The 20238-nt window shown below is 38.1% G+C and overlaps 1 protein-coding gene across 4 annotated transcripts in view; it reads right to left on the reverse strand.

Moving 5' to 3' along the window:
- The window catches only part of CAMKMT (calmodulin-lysine N-methyltransferase), a 413124-nt gene that overhangs the window by 22918 nt on the left and 369968 nt on the right, over positions 1–20238 (reverse strand). For 2 of the 4 annotated variants that reach the window (XM_008976233.4, XM_003822653.5), the window contains exon 8: positions 5991–6065. The exons of the other annotated variants lie outside the window; for them this stretch is intronic. In XM_008976233.4, coding sequence (XP_008974481.3) covers positions 5991–6065 — 75 coding nt within the window. The remainder of the gene's footprint in view (positions 1–5990; positions 6066–20238) is intronic. 4 annotated transcript variants of the gene reach the window in all.

A 20238-nucleotide genomic window follows, 5' to 3' on the forward strand; every position in this document is an offset into this window, starting at 1 on the left:
ACTTTGGGCAGGTCACTTCATGTGAAGCCTCAGGTTCCTTGTCAATAAACACCCACCTATATGACTATGTGGACATCAAATTAATAAGATATGTTAGTTGATAAAGGTTTGTTGAGCATCTACTATATACTAAGGGCAAATTTAGGCACTGGGGATGAGCTATGAATAAGACAAAGTTCCCATTCTCAAGGAGCTTCCATTCTGTCTTCATTTCGCTTTACTATTAATAGTTCCAGCACAGCCTACACACAGACTGGCAGTTACTTGTGGACAGACTGGCAGATCATCACAGTCCTTGGAATTGAGGAGCTTATGTAGGGTGTTAGTTTCAATGTCCCTAAAGTGGGTAGTACACACTCCTTTACTGATACTGTCAAGGATGAATCAACTTTCAGGTAGGATATTTCAACAGACTAGGTTCTCTTCCAATCTGATGATTTTCTCCTCTGAGGAGAGCAGCTTATAAGAAGTTTCCAAAAAGTCATTGCTTGAGTGTCTTTGGTCACCACAGGTTCCATGGAAGGTTCTTCTATGGAAGGTCACTTTGAGCAATGGGAAAAGAATCCTCAGATGAGCTAGAAACCACGTCCAGAATGGAACCTCATCCCATTCCATCCATCACTCATGATGACCTGATTATTACCCATGGAAAGACTTTATCTTTCCCAAAACTACATTCTCAAATCTTGGAGCACAGAATGTATGTAAATTAAGTGCTACACAAATTTGCCATTAAGTCATATTAAACAGTAATTAATAACCATTAAGAATTAATGAGAAAGGAATCAAACTATGTCTTTAAAATATTCGCTCTTCAGGACTCTCTATTTTATTCCTTAGTGAGGTAATAATATCTTGAGCGATCTCGGCTCACTGCAAGCTCCGCCTCCTGGGTTCATGCCATTCTCCTGCCTCAGTCTCCCGAGTAGCTGGGACTACAGGTGCCCACCACCATGCCCATCTAATTTTTTATTATTTTTAGTAGAGATGGGGTTTCACCGTGTTAGCCAGGATGGTCTCGATCTCCTGACCTCATGATCTGCCCGCCTCGGCCTCCCAAAGTGCTGGGACTACAGGCATGAGCCACTGCGTCTGGCCCAATATCTTGAGCTTTAATAATTAAGCATTCTGGATTTTTAAAAGAAGATTATGATTGTAGGAAAATATCTCTGTCAGTTACCCAGGCCTACGGGAAACCTGGCTGGTTGGGACATGCAGCATTTAAGCAAAGGACCACATTCAGTTTATATCTGTGCATCCTAAAACTGGTAAGATTGTTAGAAAAAAAAAATGAACAGCACCTTAAGAACTGAGCTTCAAACATGCCCTTATAAAGTGCTATTTCTCCTTAAAGTTGGTCAGGATTACAAAGATGTTAACATCACAGCTTAACACACGGCACACATTCCAAACAGACTTATTTGAAAGGTAATGCTGTCTACTCCATCTCTCCAAATCAAATTTCCCAAAATTAATTCTTTGTAGTTCTCTAATAGATCTTTATTCCAAGTAAGCTCACTTGCTACTTAGCTCTGATGCAGAATTTATAACACTTTGTAGAGTATGTCATCTGAGCAATTTCAATGTGTTTTAGAGGGAATGATATATAATCTCCTGAAAATTCACCCCTTAAATAAGTCTTAATGGGCTGAGAGAACAGCAGTAGCTTAAGTGGATCTATTAAAAAAGGCTGAGTGGGTCAGTGATGGGGACAGAGATACCATTTTAACTCTCACTTCAGTTGCTGATCAAAATACATTGGCAGTCTAGTTTGACCATTAAAGGGCACCCACGCACACACACACACGGACACACAGACCTCTATATAATTCACTTGTGGATCAACACTTGCTTTCTTCCATTGATCTGAATCACAGATTTTCCAACAAAGGAAAGGTGCCAGACCATTTTCATCACCTCCCTTAGAATCAGTTTCATGCAGACTGCAGAGCATCTGTAATTCCTCTCATAGGGAAGTTAATTAGTGCAGAGAACAAGGAGACATTTTTCTCTGTCAGTAGCCACAGAAAGGAAGACCCCTATGTAATTTTCAATGTGAAATGTGCTGAGTTAAAGTCACTGTTTTAGATTTAACTTCAGCAAAGGAATGACTTCTTTCAGTATTTACCAACTGATTTTTATGAGAGCTCAGAATAATGCTGTATTCTAATTTTACTTGGCTCTACCCCTTTAGTTGAGTAATCTTGGGTGATTCATGTATTTTCTCTGGGACTGAGTCTTCTCAGGTGTCAGGTGAAAGGGCTGACTATATTTGGGCGAAAGATATTTTCAGGTGTAAACTTCCGTGAGTTGTGATTTGGAGCTGTCCATGATCACAGCATCTGAAAGAAAACAAATTCTAGAGCCTACAGTATTTCCATTTTGAGGGAAAAAAATTTTCACAAAATCAGCTTAAAAATCAAACATTTTTCATCATTTAGAGTAAAGTAAAAAGGACTAAAAAAAAAATGAAACAATTTAGAGTATATAGCAAGTGCAAAAACGCTGAGAGAGCAATCGGGGTGGGTTGCTACAGGCCAATGTACTTTCCCCTATTTCTTTCCAAAGTCTCGGGCTGCAGGCGCACAGATGTGCTGATTGTCCTGCATACCCAGCTCAATGGGCCGGTCAGGGTATGGGTGGCATTTCAGATATGCTTTCTAAGCCTTTTGAGAATTCAAATGCACAGAGTCATTTCTATTTTTGCAGAGCTACAATAAACTGGAGGGCCGTCAAACACTGAATGAAAGCGTTCATTGGATAAAAAACATCTTACTTCCAGACCCTTAGATTATATTGTGATTGAACAGGAGTCTGGAAAGGCAGGCTTAAAATTAACAATCACTCACTATTCTAACTCAGCAAGGACCAGGCTGGACTGCATTCCAGCAGAAAGGAATCCTTATATTAAACTCAACATTAAACAAGTCAACTGAGGAAATTAATAGGCAGGTTTTTTTCTACACCTGTGGTTAAATATTCTAATATTTTGATGTTTGTCAATAGCATCCTTTTGCAGGTATGGCTGCACCTCAATTTTTCCTTCTGTTTATTTCAAAGTTGACATTTTACAAGTTATTTAGGAACTGCTGAACCATGAAACTATTTTTCATTGTCAAAAATGCTGAATGGTGAAATAATGACTAGCTTTCACAGTTTGCCTCTTTATTTTATAATCTAGTTGAGCTACTAAATTTAGTTGTGAACTAACAGACTGTCTCTTCTGGGAAATAAGTTATTTCCCCCACTGCCTACAGGTTTTTGAATGTTTGAATGTAAATATCTGAATATATGAATGATTTAAGAACATAAACATATCACCGTTTGTTGTAATCATGTGCATTTTACTTGAACCACAATGTGGGTTTGGAATAGGTTTGTGAATAGAGCTTGTTTTCATGTAAATGGGATCAAGCAGTACCACTGGTTAGCTATTCAGGGAATCAGACAATGCCACCCTTGCTGGAAACGCTTCAATAAGATTTTAATCCATGTACCTAATATTTGAACTCCAACTCTTGCTTCATATTCCTGTGGCCTAATCCAGATCTCATTGCTGACAATGACTGAAGGATGGTGTGAGACTTAATGTGATCTATTTATGTGTGGCACCTCTTCCTGACACTGAGGATTTCAGGTTTCGTCTTGGAGGTAGTGTCTAAAGAGAGCTTTCTTTTCCTCCCCAGTGACATTCTTAAAAATATGTAGCACGGTTTGCCTGCCTGCCTGCCTGCCCCTAGAAGCAGCATCCATGCAATAACTCTTACAGAGAAACACCACACCAACAGGACATAAAGAACTCGTGGAATCCTGTGCTTCACTGCTACATGCACAACGTGCATATTAGAAATATTACTGTACTTTCTAAGTTTCTAAGCAGCTTACCCATCCCCGCGAATATGAAGAGAGACCATTACCAAAGCATTTCTTTTGGAAATACTATCAGCATCACAGTGAGAGTAGCTTAATGTTTCACATTTACAAATGGGAAACTATAAACAGGCTGACATTCTGGCATTTACAACACCCAGGGGAAAAAAAAAACAATTCATGCATGGAAAAGCCATTTATAAAATGAAGCTTGGTGTATTTAGTTCATTTGAAGCCATAAATTCTCACACAGCTACCAGATGTGTATCTATGTGTGTGTGTATACATATAATATTATGTTATGTGTGTGTAATGTAAGTCTTAAATTGAATATGCATTATGTATATCAGTGTACGTGACCCTGTTGTCGGCTAGGGAAAAAAGAATGTTTTCCAAACATGTTGTGTGGCTATTTTTAACCTGAGAACATTAATCAGAAAAGAGCTTAAATCTTACTTCCTCTGCTTTTCCCTCTGGTACAAATAGGATGACATGGTGAGAGTGTCCATAACACAAGGTATGACAAAGCCAGGCTGTTTTGATATTTGTGTAAGGGACAAATTTAACTCTAAATCTCTTGGCCAGACCTGCCTTCCCCATATAATCAGAGCCCATCCACGTGTGACCCTTGTCTAAAGCTTCAGGAAGATGCTGCCCCTTCCCTCTTGCCGCTGCTCTCTGATCTGACTTTCATGCTTAATCTGATCTAATCCTGCCAGCATTATCTTCATCTGTGCAATGAAACCTGGAGGATTCTTTCTCATATTTGGTGAGGAAAGGCATTTACTAAATTACTTGCTCGAATCATACGGTGAGGTTTTAGCTCCTTATTTTTGATTAGATGAGGGCTGCAGCATTGAGGCACATTATCATTGATTAGTCAGAAATCCAGGTTTCTCCTATTTTTGGAACAAGATTTCCTGAAATTGGGTGCAAAAAGACTAAAAGGGCTATGAAAAACTAGAAACTCTCAGCTAAGAATAGACAAAATATTTATTTTTCATGGAGAAGTATTTTTTTTTCCGAAGAAAAAAAGCAAACCTAATTCCAATGACTTTTGTAGAAAAGTTATCCATTGAAAATCTTATTAAAATAATAATAATAACAAAACCCACTTCCTGAAAATTTCATTCAACTCTCCTCTAGGGAAAGTCTTCCCTGAGTTCTGGATCTTATGATTGGCCTTATCAATATAACAGAACTTCTTCAGAATCTGAACTTAATGTGTTTTCAAATCTAAAGTGTCCTAATAAACATCATGATAAAACCTCAAACAAGATCTTACTCTTAACAGGGAAAATACTTGTGAATTGTCAATGTTTCCCATAAGCTGAAATAATTATTATTCAAACTGCATGAAGAAATACATAAGATTAGTTGAAATAATTATTAAGGTCTGATGCATATTTATCCTGTAACTTACGATCAGACTTTCATTAACAAATAAGTAGATTGGGCTAAAATAGAGGGCAAAATACCGAATGTAAATTATTTTTAAAAGGCAGACACCTGACAGAGATTGTCATGTTATTATTTGCATAAGAATAAAATGTAATTTTATAATTTTTGTTTTAGGTATAATTAAATATTATAATTGAATACACTGAAAACATTAGATAGCAAACATATATTTTAAGAAAAGCGATTTCCCCAAAGATATTCCACAGATATGTTTATTTGCTAGAGAGTATGTGTGTGTACACACACACATATATTTTCCCTTATATCAATAGTCAGATCTCTCCTAAGAAGTAAGCTAATTGAGCTGTTTGTGTTGATAAACTCCTTTTTCTCCAGACTATTCCTCTCCGAGCCATAATTATTTGCAATTTGCCTAAGTCGTCCATTTACTGATACGTCAAGCATGAAACAGAGGCAATTCCAGAAAATGGAAATGCTTCTCAAAATCAATCTTTGGGAAATAATGTGGTAGAAGTTACTGTGTGATAGAAGACTACCTTATAACTGTCACATGGAGATGAATATTAATTTGTTGAGGTTAAGGTGGCTTTGTGCTTCATTTGTTGACTTTGCTTAGCCGTCAGCTAAGCAACACAGCCCAATTACTCCAGCAAAGCTATTTTTTTCTAACAGGAGTTTTGTGATTTTTATGTACTTACCAGTCAGCACACATAACAATGTCAAAATGTCCTTCCAGTTGAGAGACATCTGTCTCATTATCCCATCGTAAAACGCTTGAGGAGAAAAAGATTTTAAAAATTATACATAGGGTTTTTTTTTAATTTTGATTTTGAGCTATTAACATTATTTTTTGTGGCACTTGAAATTATTTAAAAGGTATATACAAATTATTTCAAAAGGTATAATAAAAATAGGATGTAACTGTCTTCTGTGTTTTATTTAGTATTTATTTATTTATTTAGTATTTAGTTTTATTTAGTATTTAGTATTCAAATCTAGAAGAAGAATTCTCTACTTAAATAAAATAGTTAACCTTTTTGCTAGTTTTTATAGGTTTTTGTAGACAAACTAGAGAAAAATATCTTATCTTTACCGTAGTCATTATAATGATTCTAGACCCTTAACATCAATAAGGTACATATTGAAACCAAAGTATTCCACATTTGACTGGAATACAAATTTATAAAAATAAATGATGTGAGACAGCTTATATCTATACTGCCTGGCATATCAGTTGCTTTTCATATTGATGAAATGAGCAATTTGGTAAGATGGAAGAAAAGAAGAGTCAAATTTCATTTGGTAGTTCTTGGTTTTTAGGCATAGTGAAAAATTCACCCACACTGACACTTAGTCTCCCAAAGGGGATCAGGTTTAAAACTTCACATTAATAACAATAATTAGTAACATGCATTTGAAAACTTTACTAATGCTTATGAGGCCAACCAGAGGTTTTTAGTTACTCTCAATTAATAACTGTGATGATTAGCATTTTACCATATTCAAGTATTTTAATGATTCGTCTTACCACAGCATCAAAACTGTGATTTACAGTACTATTTTTCAAAGTAAAATTCTGTTCCTATTTTCTATTTTGATTCTTTAAACCTAACCGGATTGAACATGTCCTACCCTGCCCAGTTATATTTGCTTATTTTGGTGGATTCATTTCTTCTATATCTTCCCTAGGTGAAAAGTCATGTGTCTGAATATAATAATAAGTCTTATACTAGTCAGCCCAAAAGTTCTTTTCATATACAATACATTAATATATATTAATGCCAGTAAATTTCTCAAGGTAGAAAAGATTAAAGACATCACCACAAAAATACCTACACAGGCTGGGCAGCAGTTGTTCATTGACTTGTCCAACTCGTTCCTACTAAGCCACTCCTCACTGTGTGTCAGGTCCTGTGCTGTGCCATAGACCATGCCTTCACAGGGGCAGCTTGATGGGCCATATGGACACAGAAACCCCCAATTCCTACGCTGTATCCTATGCATTGGGTGAATATACAGACTTGGAGCATGGGAGGGCTTTCCAGAAGCAGTGGGTTACCTCAGGGTTCACAAGTCCAGTAACACCCAGATAAGCTTTACAAATTAACTTTAGTGTTGCTGTACTTGCTGAGGCCTACTGGATAGGCAAGAAATGAAGGAAATTAGGAAATCCTAAGAGATCAATGCTTACGTTGTTTACGGATTTCTCAGAAACTCCATGCACCTGGGGAGAGCAGGAAGCAACAAACACCAACTTTTCTGGAAATGCTGAGGCTCCCAGTGTATCTGGGACTCAGGCTCAGTGAGAGATGGGGCCTTCCCAGCCCTCATCACAGCCCTGAGTTTTAGAATCTAAGACTTGAACCATGAGCAAGATGGTTTAAAGTATACATCTATACTAGACATTCTCTGATCAGAAAAGTAATGTATCTATCCATCATATGAATTTTGAAAAAAAAAGATTAAAGTATTAAAATTACTCATAATCTTACCATTCCATAAATGTCTCTTTAGAATTTGCTTTTAATACATATGCAATTACTAAAGCACAAGAACAGACTGCAGGAAATCCTGTGGTGATAGTGGATGCTGTATTCCTGAGATGCTTCAGCCCCTTGGTTCAACAAAGACAAACTGGAGAGATAGGGGTCTAAGCAGCGACTGGGTATGGATTCCCACAGCAGCTGTAATGAGTCGTGACTCTAAAATAAATTGAAATGCCTGGCTTGGTCACATGGACCATAACACATTCCCAAAAGGTATTTTTCCCCAGTTCTCATGAGGCTTATGGCTGTGCTACATGCATGTGACAGAGAAAGAGAGTGGTATTGTGGACAGAGTTCAGCTTTAGCACAGCAGACAGACCTAGGTTCAAATCTTGGCTCCTCCCCTTAGTAGCTGTATGAGTTTAGGCAATTATTTAACCTTACTGAGCTTGTTTTCTGATCTGTAAGATGGGGATAACACTAGCTATCTCCTTGAACATTCTAAGAGCACCATTCATACAGTACCTGGACTTGTATTGTTCATGTAACATACAATGAGAATGGTGCTTCCTGGAGCTGTGCAGTCAGGCAGCCTGCTATCTTGGAAGACTAGAGATGATGGTGAGTTCACTGTTCACTCCTCTCCTCCAGTGACCTTGTCCTCCACCTTTGGAGATACACTCCCATGCATGCTCGTGAGAGCATGTGCTTCCACTGTGGGGGAGGACCAGACTGTGTTTGTATCTAATCTGTTGCAGACCAATACTTTTGTAAAATATAGTCACAAAAATGAGATTAAAAACACAAAGACATTCCAAATACAAGTCCACTGATCATATGCTTGGATGTCGCAGCAGTGTTTCTAAACATTTATTTTCAATTTCTGAACTTATCTCCTTGCAGATCAGTAACATACAGTTCACAGACTGGCACCAGTCCATGGCCTACTCATTGAGTGGCACTCCTCCAAACCTATCTTTACCAGTTACTGCAACTCTAGCCAATCTCTGACCAACCCCTCCTATCTTTCACAGCTCATTCTTTCTAGAAGGTACTCTTCAGTCCCACTGGCCCACACTGATCTTATCACCATGTCACTATCCCACTTCCCTAATATTTATCTTTCTTTCTTGCTCAGCTTAAATTTCATGACTTATCATTGTAATTACTCCCTTGCATACACCCTCAACTTCCTTGTCCCTCTCTTACTTCCTCGTATTTGTTAAATCCAGCTCTCTACCTGGTCCATGACTGCACCTGTGCACCTGAATGTGGCTAGAGACAGCACACAAGCATCCTCACTGGCTTTGCTTTAAATTCATGACTATGAACCTCAAGTGGACCCTTAATGACATCTGGCAGTTATACTTACATTTCCTTTGTCCATTTAGTTTCCCACTATCCTAGGTCATTATTTTGCACTTTCTACTCTCCCTTCAAAATTCTGACACTATTCCCCTCCTCCTCACTTTCAGCTGATGACCCTGCTTCTTGCTTTACTGTCAAAATTGCAGCAATCAAGCCGGGCACGGTGGCTCATGCCTGTAATCCTAGCACTTTGGGAGACCGAAGCGGGTGGATTGCTTAAGCCTAGGAGCTCGAGACTAGCCTGGGCAACATGGCGATACCCCCTCGCTGCTAAAAATACAAAAAATTAGCTGGGTGTGGTGGCACACACCTGTGGTCTCAGCCACTCCGGAGGCTAAGGTGGGAGGATCATCTGAGCCCAGGAAGTCAAGGCTGCAGTGAGCCATGATCTAGCCACTGCACTCCAGCCTGGGTGACAAAAATGAGACCCTTTCTCAAAAAAAAAAAAAAAAAAAAATGCAGCAATCAGTTAAGAACTTCCATAAACTCCTACCACCACACTTATGCTCCTAATAGCATCTGCATCTACACATTCTGCCTTCCTGCCCATTACCATAGATGAACTATCTATACTCCTATCTACAGCCAGTACCTTCTCTTATGCCACCTAGATCCATCCCCTTTGATCTATTCTAGGACGTGCTCTAGCAATTTCCCTTCTGTTTCCTATATCAGTTCTTTTCTCTCTCTGGATTACTTCCATCAGTATTCAAACATGGAGTTATTTCCCCCTTTGTAAAATATCCTCTCCTGACAGTTATTGCACCATTTCTCTATTCCTCCTTCGCAGCAAAACTCTTTGAGAAAATTGTTTGACACTCTGTTGCCAATTCCTCTCCTCTCATTCTCTTAAAATTCACTCCAGCCAGGCTTTTGTCCCCACCGTTCCACCAAAAATGCTGCTGTCAAACTCACCAAAGATCTCCACATTGCTAAATTTAGGTCAGTTCTTAGTCTTTATCTTACTTGACCTATCAGCCTGAACCTCTCCCATGAACTCTAGATTCATATATCCAACTTCCTATTTTAATATTTCCACTTGGGTATCTACTAGACATCTCAAACCTAACATGTCCAAATTTGAATTCCCAATCATTTTCCCTAAAACTCACTTCATTCAGTCTTTTTTAAATCTCGTTATTGGTAATTCCATCTTTCCAGTTGCTCAGGCCAAAGACCTTGAATATATCTTTGACTCTTTCTCTTACAGTCCACATTGAATATGCCACAAGTGCAGGTCATTCTACCTTTGAAATATATCAAAATCTAACCACTTCTCTCTATCTTTACTGCTCTCCCCAGTCTAAACTACTATCATCTCTCATCTGAATTATTTCATAGCCCCCTAATTGGTCTCCCTGCTTCCATCTGTCATCCAACAATCTCTGCTCAAGAGAGCAGCCAGAGTGATTCTTTTAAAACATGTATCAGATCATGAGCCTTTTCTCTCTTCACTCAGAGCAAAAGCCAAAGTCTTTACAATGACCTGAAAACCCTTACACAATTGGGCCTGGTTACCACTCTGTCCTCATCTACTATTACTCTCCTCCTTGGCCTCTTTGCTCTAGTAACACTGGCCTCCTTATGCTTTCCTGAATACACTAGCATGGTTCTGTTCTAGGGTCTTAATACTGGCTGCTTGAGCAGCCAAAATGCTCTTCCTCCAGATATCTCTATAGCTACAGCTCACTCCGTCACCTCCTTCAGGTCTTTGTGTATATGTCTTACCTTCTCAGGGAGGCCTCCCCTGACCATCCTCTTTAAAACTGCAATCATTTATTTTCAGTCCAGCACTTCTAAAACCCCCTTATCTTGCTCTTTATTTTTCTGTAGCAGCTATTACCCTTTAATGTGCAATATAACTAAATTATTGATTTTGTTTCTTCTCTCTTTCCCCACTAGAATATAAGCACCACCGGGATACAGATTTTTAAAATCTGTTTTGTACAGTGATGTATTTCCAATGTCTAGAATAGTCCCTAGCACCTAATAGCTGTTCAATAAATATGCCATATGGATGAATTGTGTGTGAATGTACCTAGCACAGTGCCTGGCACGCAGAAGGCCCTCAAGAAATAGAGGTTTCTATTGTTAAATTGCTCTTTGAATAGAATGTGTGGATTAGCTAGATATGAAGTCCACTTAAAATGCTTTCTAAAGATTTCTGCTTCCAGCAAAGATGGCGTAACAAGGCCCTCATTTAGCTTTTTGTCTAAAACAACAACAGAAAACCTACACAAAACATATAAAACAATAGTTTTCAAGACACTGAACATCAGCAACACAGGACAGTAATCCTTAAGAAGACAGAAATAAATGAAATGAGCCCTACCTTTACCCCAGCTTACTGCCTTGAGAGTTTCCAGGCCATAGCATAGATGGAGGAAATGAGAAAGAAGCAGGTGGACTGCCTGAGTTAAGAAGATGGGGCCAGGCATGGTGGCTCATGCCTGTAATCCCAGCACTTTGGGAGGCTGAGGCGGGTGGATCATGAGGTCAGGAGTTTGAGACTGGGCTAGCCAAGATGGTGAAACCCCGTCTCTACTAAAAATAAAAAAATTAGCTGGGCACGATGTTGGGCACCTGTAATCCCAGCTACTTGGGAGGCTGAGGCAGGAGAATCGCTTGAACCTGGGAGGCAGAGGTTGTAGTGAGCCTAGATCACACCACTGCACTCCAGCCTGGGTAACAGAGCGAGACTCCATCTCAAGAAAAAAGAAAAAAGAAAAAAAAGAAGATGGAACTGAGAGTCTAAGAAACTTGAGTTCCCAGGATAAAATACTGAATAGGAGAGCACTGGAGAGAGAGAGAGAGAGAGAGAGAGAGAGAGAGAGAAAGAGAGAGAGAACTCTGGAGATCTGTGGATGGTCCCCCTAGAATATTCTGTGGATGACTGATCATGCATGTATGTGAGAAAACTATCTGAAGTTGGGGAAAGATCATGTCAAAAAATTGAAGGGGAGTAGGTCAGTGCTCACACAGGGCCAGGAATAGTGCGTGTTCCACCAGCCAGATTAGAAAACCTCATAATTTACAAGCATTGTGTAGAGTCCTCAGAAGGGTCTTGTCTCAATAGTAGGGAATAATTAGCCCTAGACTAAATGCTGCTCTGGTTCTGCCTAACAAATCTTAAAAGCAAGACCCAAACATATCAAACTATTTCAAAGTAATTTAACTGTATCCCAGAACAAAACTCAAAAACACACTTTGGGCGGTCAAGGTGGGAGGACTGCTTGAGGTCAGGCGTTCAAAAACAGCATGGGCAACATGGCAAGATCCCATCTCTACAAAAAATACAAAAATTAGATGAGCATGGTGGTGCATGCTTGTGGTCCCAGCTACCTGGGGGGCTGAGAAGGGAGGACCACTTGAGCCTGGGAAGTTGAAGCTGTAGTAAGCTGTGATTGTGCCACTCCACTCCAGCCTGCATGACTGAGTGAGACTCTGTCTCTAAAACAAACACAAAATCTCAAAAACATTTACAGAAATATAAAAACATTCAGATCCCAACAAAGTAAAATTCAAAATACCTAGTATATAATCCAAGATGGCCAGACATATAAAAAATTGAAAAAATAGAAACCATAATGACAAGACAAATCAAACGACTGAACTCAATCGAAAACTGACAGAGATGTCAGAATTAGCAGACATGGGCATTACAATAGTTATCATAATGGTCTTTAATATATTCTAAGAATCAGGTAGAGACATGGGAGATACCTTTTAAAGCCCCAAATCAAACTTCTAGAGATGAAAACTACAATGCCTGAGAAGAACAATACATTGGATAAGATTAACAGCAGATTAGACACCGCAAAAGAGAAGACTAGTGAACTTGAAAACATAGCGATAGAAACTATCCAAAATGAAATATATGGAGAAAAAAAGGAATAAAATAAAGAGTGAGCTGTGGGACAATTTTAAGTGGTCAATACATGTGAAACTGGACTTCTCAAAAAATAGGAGAAAGGAGACAACAGAAAAAATATTTGAAGAAATAATGGCTGAAAAATGTCCTAATTTAATGAAAACTGTTAACTCAGCAAGAAATTTCAACAAGCCCAAACACAAGAAACATGAAGAAAACTAGCAGGCACATAATAATAATCGAATTGCCTAAAAGTAGTGATAAAGAGAAAATCTGAAAAGCACCCAGAGGAAAAAGATGTTTTATATAAAAACAAAGATAAGGATGACAGCATATTTTTTTGTGTGAGGAATACGCAAGTTAGAAGACAGTGGAGCAGCATCTTTAAAGTACTGAAAGGAATAAAAAACAACTGTCAACCTAGAATTGTATAGCCAGTGAAAATATATTTCAAAACAAGGTGAAACAGATGTTTTCAGACATACAAAAAGCTGAAGGAATTAATCACCAGCAGACCTACGCTGCAAGAAATGTTAAAGGAAATCCTTAAGGCAGAAGAAAAATGATATCAGATGGAAATGTACATGAAGGAATCAGAAATACTAACTATATAGGTAAATATATATATGACTGTTTCTTATTACTTAAACCTCTTTAAATATAATTGGTTAAACAAGCAAGTATTGTGGGGTGATAATATATGTATAGATAAAAAGTAGGACAATAGTAGCATAAAGACTGGCAGGGGACCAATGGCAGTATACTACTGTAAGGTTTTGTTTTGTTTTGTTTTGTTTTGTTTGAGACAGAGCAGGCTCGAGTACAGTAGCATGATCTCAGCTCACTGCAGCCTCCGCCTCCCAGGTTGAAGCTATTCTCCTGTCTCAGCCTCCCGAGTAGCTGGAATTACAGGCACCAATGACCACGCCTGGCTAATTTTTGTTTTTGTTTTTTTTTTCAGTAGAGATGGGGTTTCATCATGATGGCCAGGCTGGTTTCAAACTCTTGGCCTTAAGTGATCCACCCACTTTGGCCTCCCAAAGTGCTGGGATTATAGGCATGAGCCACCATGCCCAGCCACAGGTTTTAATAATATACATGAAATGGTATATCATTTGAGGATAGTCTGTGATAAGTTAAAGATACATACTATAAAATCTAAAGCAACCACTAAAATAAAAAACAAAGAGTTACAGCTAATAAGCCAACAAAGGAGATAAAATAGAATAAGAAAATAAACTCATTTAATCCAAAAGCAAGCAGAACAAGATGAAAGGGGGAACAAAGAATAGATGAAACACAAAACAAATAGTAAAATGACAGATTTAAATCTAACCCCATTAGTAACTGTACTAAACAAAAATGGTCTGAACACTCCAATTAAAAGGCAGAGTGTGTCAGACTGGACAAAACAGCTAGACCGAAGTACATGTGGCTTACAATAAATGCATTTTAAATATACAGACACAACTAGGTTAAAAGTAAAAAGATGGACAAAGATATACCAAGCAACACTAGTCAAAAGAAAGCTGGAGTGTCTATATTCATATCAGACATAGTAGATTTCAGAGCAAAGAATGTACTAGGAATAAGGAAGATCACTTTACAATGTTAAAGGGTCAAGAAGCAGACATAACAATTCTAAATATTCACGCACTGAATAACAGAGCTTCAAATTTATGAAGCTGAAATGGATAGAAGTACAACTACAAAAAACCACAGACGAAACCAAATTACTGTCAGAGATTTCAATACTCCCCTCTCAGTAATTGATGGAACAAGTAGACAGAAAATAAGCAAAGCTACAGATGACTTAAACAACACTATCAATAACTTGACTTAATTGATATTTATAGAATACACTCAACAATAGCAGAACAGATGTTCTTTTCAAATAGACCATTTACCAATATATACCTATTCTGGGTCATAGTGTAAGTCTCAATAAATTTAAAATGATTCTAGTCATACAAAAAATATGTTCCCTGGCTGGGCATGGTGGCTCATGCCTGTAATCCAGCACTTTGGGAGGCTGAGGGGGTGGATCACTTGAGGTCAGAAGTTGAGACCAGCCTGGCCAATATGGTGAAACACCATCTATACTAAAAATACAAAAATTAGCCTGGCATGGTGGTGCATGCCTGTAGTCCCGGCCACTCAGGAGGCTGGAGCAGGAGAATAGCTTGAACCCAGGAGGCAGAGGTTGCAGTGAGCTGAGATTGCACCATTGCACTCCAGCCTGGGCATCACAGCGAGAACCTGTCTCAAAAAAAAAAATTAAAAAAAAGAATGTTTCCTGACCACAATGGAATTAAACTAGAAATCAATAATCTCTGTAAAATTCTCAAATATTTGGAAAATGAATAATATACTTCTAAATAACCTGGGGTCCAAAGAATAAATGAAAACACAAACTGACAATTATTTTGCGTTGAATGAAAATACAACACATCAAAATTTATGGGATGCCACGAATGAAGTACTTAGAGGAAATTAATAGCACTAAATGCCTATATTAGGAAAGGTCTCAATTAGTGAACTCAGTTTCTAGCTAAATATTCAAGAAAAAGAAGAGTAAGTTAAACTTAACCAGAAAAAAAAAGAAGTAATAAAGATTAGAGCAGAAGTGAATAAAAAGGAAAACAGAAAAATAATAGAGAAAAATCAATGAAACCAAACACTGATTCTTTGAGATCAATAAAATTGATAAACCTCTAGCCTGACTTATCAGGAAAAAAGGGAGAAGATATAAATCACCAATATCATGAATATGAGAGGTGCCATCAATACAGAGTCCATAAATATTAAGAGGATAATATTTATGCAATGTTAATACAACATATCCAAAGTTGTCCATAATATACATATGAACATACATATGGCAATGCATCATGATCAAGTGGGGCTTATCTTAAGAATATAAGACGGTTGGTTTAACATTTGAAAATTGATCAATATAATCTAGTATATTAGCAAGCCAAAAAAGAAAAAACATATGATCATCTCAATAAAGGCAGAAAATGCTTCTGACAAAGATTAATGTCTGTTCCTGCTAAAAACTTCCAGCAACCTAAAAATAGAAAGGAAATTCTTTGGCCTGAAAAAGGTCATCTATGAAAAACCTATAGTTAACACCATACTTAATGGTGAAAGACCTGATGCTTTCTTCCTAACATCAGGCATAAGAAAAGTATGTTTTCTTTCATTCTTCAACACTGCACTGGAGATTACAGTCCCTTTCTGTATAAAGAGATATACAAAAATAAGCTTCTAGAACTAATAAGTGACTTTAGTAGGATTGTGGGATACAAGATCAATGTACAAGAATCAGTTGTATTTCTTCATAAAATCAACAAATAATTGGAAGTTGGAATTTCCAATTTTATACTGTTTACAACAGCATTAAAAAACCATTCTGTTTATAATAGCATAAAAATATGAAACACTTAAAGATAATTCTGACAATGGATGAGAGAAATTAAATAAGACCTAAGTAAATGGAGGCAATTTGGTGAGCAAAGGATGAAATGATGTTTTAACAACTGAGTCTCCATTTTTTAAAAACAGAACTTCAATCTATATCTCACACCATATGCAAATATTGATGCAAAATGAATCATAAATCTAAATGTAAAACCCAAAACTATAAAACTTGTAGATGAAAATGCAGGAGAAAATCTTTGTAACCTTGAGTTAGGTAAAGATTTCTTAGACACACACAAGAGTCTTGATCCTTAAAAGAACAAATTGGTAAATCAGACTTTATTAAAATTAAAAACATTTGCACTTTGAAAGATCCTGTGAGGAGAATGAAGACGAGCTACAGGCTGGAAGAAAATGGCAAACCATATATAGTATCTGATATAAGCTTATATCCAGAATATATAAAGAACTCCCAGAGTATGTCAATGATAAGAAAAACAAGCAACCCAATTTTTTTAAAAATGGGCAAAGCATTTGAACAGACACTTCACCAGAGAAGATACGTGAATGGCAAATAAGTACGTGAAAATATATTCAACATCATTAGTCCCTAGGGAAATTCAAATTAGAACTCCAAGCTGGGTATGGTGACATGTGCCTATAGTCCCAGCTACAAAACTGTTTTTTAAACAAACTGAACAGAAAATGCTTTCTGAAAAAGAGCAAGGCGCATACAAGTAGGACCCTTACCTATATAAGTTTTACCATCTAAAGCATAACATTCATGTGCGAAGACATGTAAAGGATGGTTCTACCAGACATCAAATCATGTCAACATGTTGCTTGTAATTACACTGACACCAAAGTAAAATTTATATTCTCTCCATTTTATTTCATCACAATATTAAAATCTTATTTCCATTCAAAATTCATTACAAAGTAAAATACAATTTTGTAAGCAGAAATATTACAAAATCAATAATCATTATAGAATTCTCCATGTTTTAGAAAAATCTTGGCTGGGCACTATGGCTCATGCCTGTAATCCCAGCACTTTGAAAGGCCAAGGTGGGAGGATTGCTTGAGGCCAAGAGTTTGAGACCAGCCTAAGCAACATAGTGAGACCCCTGTCTCTACAAAAAAAATAAAAAATTAGCCAGTTGTGGTGGTATGTACCTGTTGTCCTAGCTACTCAGGAGTCTGAGACAGGAGGATCACTTGAGTCCAGGAATTTGAGGTTACAGTGAGCTATGATCTTGCCACTGTACGCCAGCCTGGATGACAAGGTAAGATCCTGTCTCTAATTTTAAAAATAAAGAAAAATCATAACAGCTATGGACATGCCAAACCTATGAAGTTTAACAGGTATAGTATAGCAGAAAGAATGCATGGGCTTTGTAGCTAGATAGCTCTGAGTTCAAACGCAAGCCAGTGAAGATGAGAGATGCTGAGTATCAATGCCCTCATCTGTAAAAAATGACACAGTAAGAGTTGCATCACAGGACTCATTAAGAATTGAAAGAGATGGAGTAAATGAAACCACATTATAGGTGCTTAAGAAATATTAGTTTCCCTTCCCTTATTCTTGTACTAACTTATGTCCTTTCATTCTGGCTTTGAGTTTGGGGTTTCAATCTGAAAAACAAAACCAAGTCAATTTCTGATAGGATTTTTACCTTGTGATGCAAAACTCACACTGAAAGAATTTCTCAAACAGAGAGTCTCTGTTTCAAGTTTGTAATAAAACCTAATGTCAAATGGGTTCACCCTAATTTGTATTTCATTGCAGTGATCACAGATAACTCTCCCTATAGAGATTTAAAGAATTTATTTTCTCATATTCTCATGTTTAGTATTTCTTTGTTTACCTTTATATTTTCAGACTCCTGGCTGTAGGGGAGTGAGTCCTGTTGTTTGTTTGTTTGTTTGTTTTCTGAGACAGAGTCTTGCTCTGTCACCCAGGGTGGAGTGCAGTGGCGCAATCTCAGCTCACTGCAACCTCTGCCCCCTGGGTTCAAGCAATTCTGCCTCAGCCTCCCTAGTGGCTGGAATTACAGGCATGTGCTACCATGCCCAGCTAATTTTTGTACTTTTAGTAGAGACGGGGTTTCGCCATGTTGGCCAGGCTGGTCTCAAACTTCTGGCCTCAAGTGATCAACCCCCTTCAGCCTCCCAAAGTGCTGGGATTACAGGCGTGGGCCACTGTGCCGGCTGAGTCTTGGTTTTAAACTCTGCTGTTAAAAAGGTAGTTTCTTGTGTATTTGTGAAAGTAGTGCACTGATAGAATTCTTGATCATGCTTGCTAAATGTAATGAACTTCGAAAACAAGCTATCTTACCAGCAGTAGGGAAGGCAGCCATGTTCTTTGTATGGCTATTATAGGCATTCTTTACAGAGGATTCCAGTATCCTTTCCCACAGTTTCTTTTATGTCACTTCTCAAAGTCTATGTTGGCACAGCTCACTCTTGTAGAGGGCCATTTACAGTGTTTACAGTGTTCAAGTCATTTACGGTGTTTACCCAAACCAGTGAATCACTTCTCTTCTTTCAATTGATTTCCTATTTGCCACTTTCTCCTCCACTTTTCCTTATCTTTTATAGAGTTTTAAACTTCCATATCATAGAAGCCTCTCTAAGAAAGTGTTTTAAACACTTAGAGAAAAGGACACCATCTAAATCTGGAATTGAAAACTCAGAATGAAAGGGGATATTGATCTGTTGACTTCCTAATTTGGGAGTCGTCTGTCTATAAATGTTATTGAAACCTCAGTGGATGCTGTGAGCAGCAGTATAATGAGGACATGTTCCTCAAGTAACAAAATCATAATCGTCAAAAGGAACATACAGTCATATTCGGAAGACAAGACATTCAAATGAAGCAAAAGAATTACAGATGGCCCTATGTAAGTAAGGTACTACCAAGGGAGTAATCACTGTGGACTGGACAAGTTGGGGAAGGTATCCTGAAGAAGGTGGAACTGCATGTGATCTTACACACAGGATCTGGATGGGGAATGAAGAAGCAAGAGGACATATCAGACAAAGCCTAAAGAAGAGGCCAGGGTTTGGAGGCTGGAATGAACACACTCATGCTTTAAGCTCCCCAAATATCCCAAGTCTTTGTTCTCAGCAGGTGACCTTACAGAAAGCCTGAGGCTATCTATCTGATACCATCTTTCTCCTCTTCTTCTTTTTCTCCTTTCCTCTTGTCTATAAGGAAGTAGGGTCACTCTTCTCATTAAGGAGAACTTCTCCATCTGTGTGCTGGATAAAGCCACCCCTTCCTCTTCCCTAGTGGTTTTCAAACTTCGGCATACATCATAATTCTTAGACAGTCTGTTGAAATACACATTCCTGAGCTTCAACTCCAGAGTTTCCAATTCAGTAGGTCTGAGGTGGGGCCTTGGAATATGCATTTCCAACAAGTATACAACTGATGCTGATGGTGCTGGTCAGGGGGCCACACTTTGAGAAGCCCTGATCTAGATCTTTGCCTCATCAAACATCTCCCTTTCTTGTCTCCACTTCTTTCTTCTTTCTTGGCTGTAGTGGCTTGCCTGATCACATGCTCAACTCTTCCACCTCAGCTTCCCCTTAGCACACACACAACTTCTCTCCCTTTGCCACCAACATTCTTATGGGAGTGGACACTCCCATTGCTTCACCTGCCCTGATGATATGACCTTTCTTCCAACAGTCACAGAACTACTTTGCAATCTGCCTGACCTACCTTCAGTAATCTGCAGCAGCCAACCACACTCTCCTTGAAATGCTTTCTTGGACTTCTTCCATTAAGAA

The sequence above is a fragment of the Pan paniscus genome, chromosome 12 (genome assembly GCF_029289425.2).
Source record: "Pan paniscus chromosome 12, NHGRI_mPanPan1-v2.0_pri, whole genome shotgun sequence".
Taxonomy (NCBI): domain Eukaryota; kingdom Metazoa; phylum Chordata; class Mammalia; order Primates; family Hominidae; genus Pan; species Pan paniscus.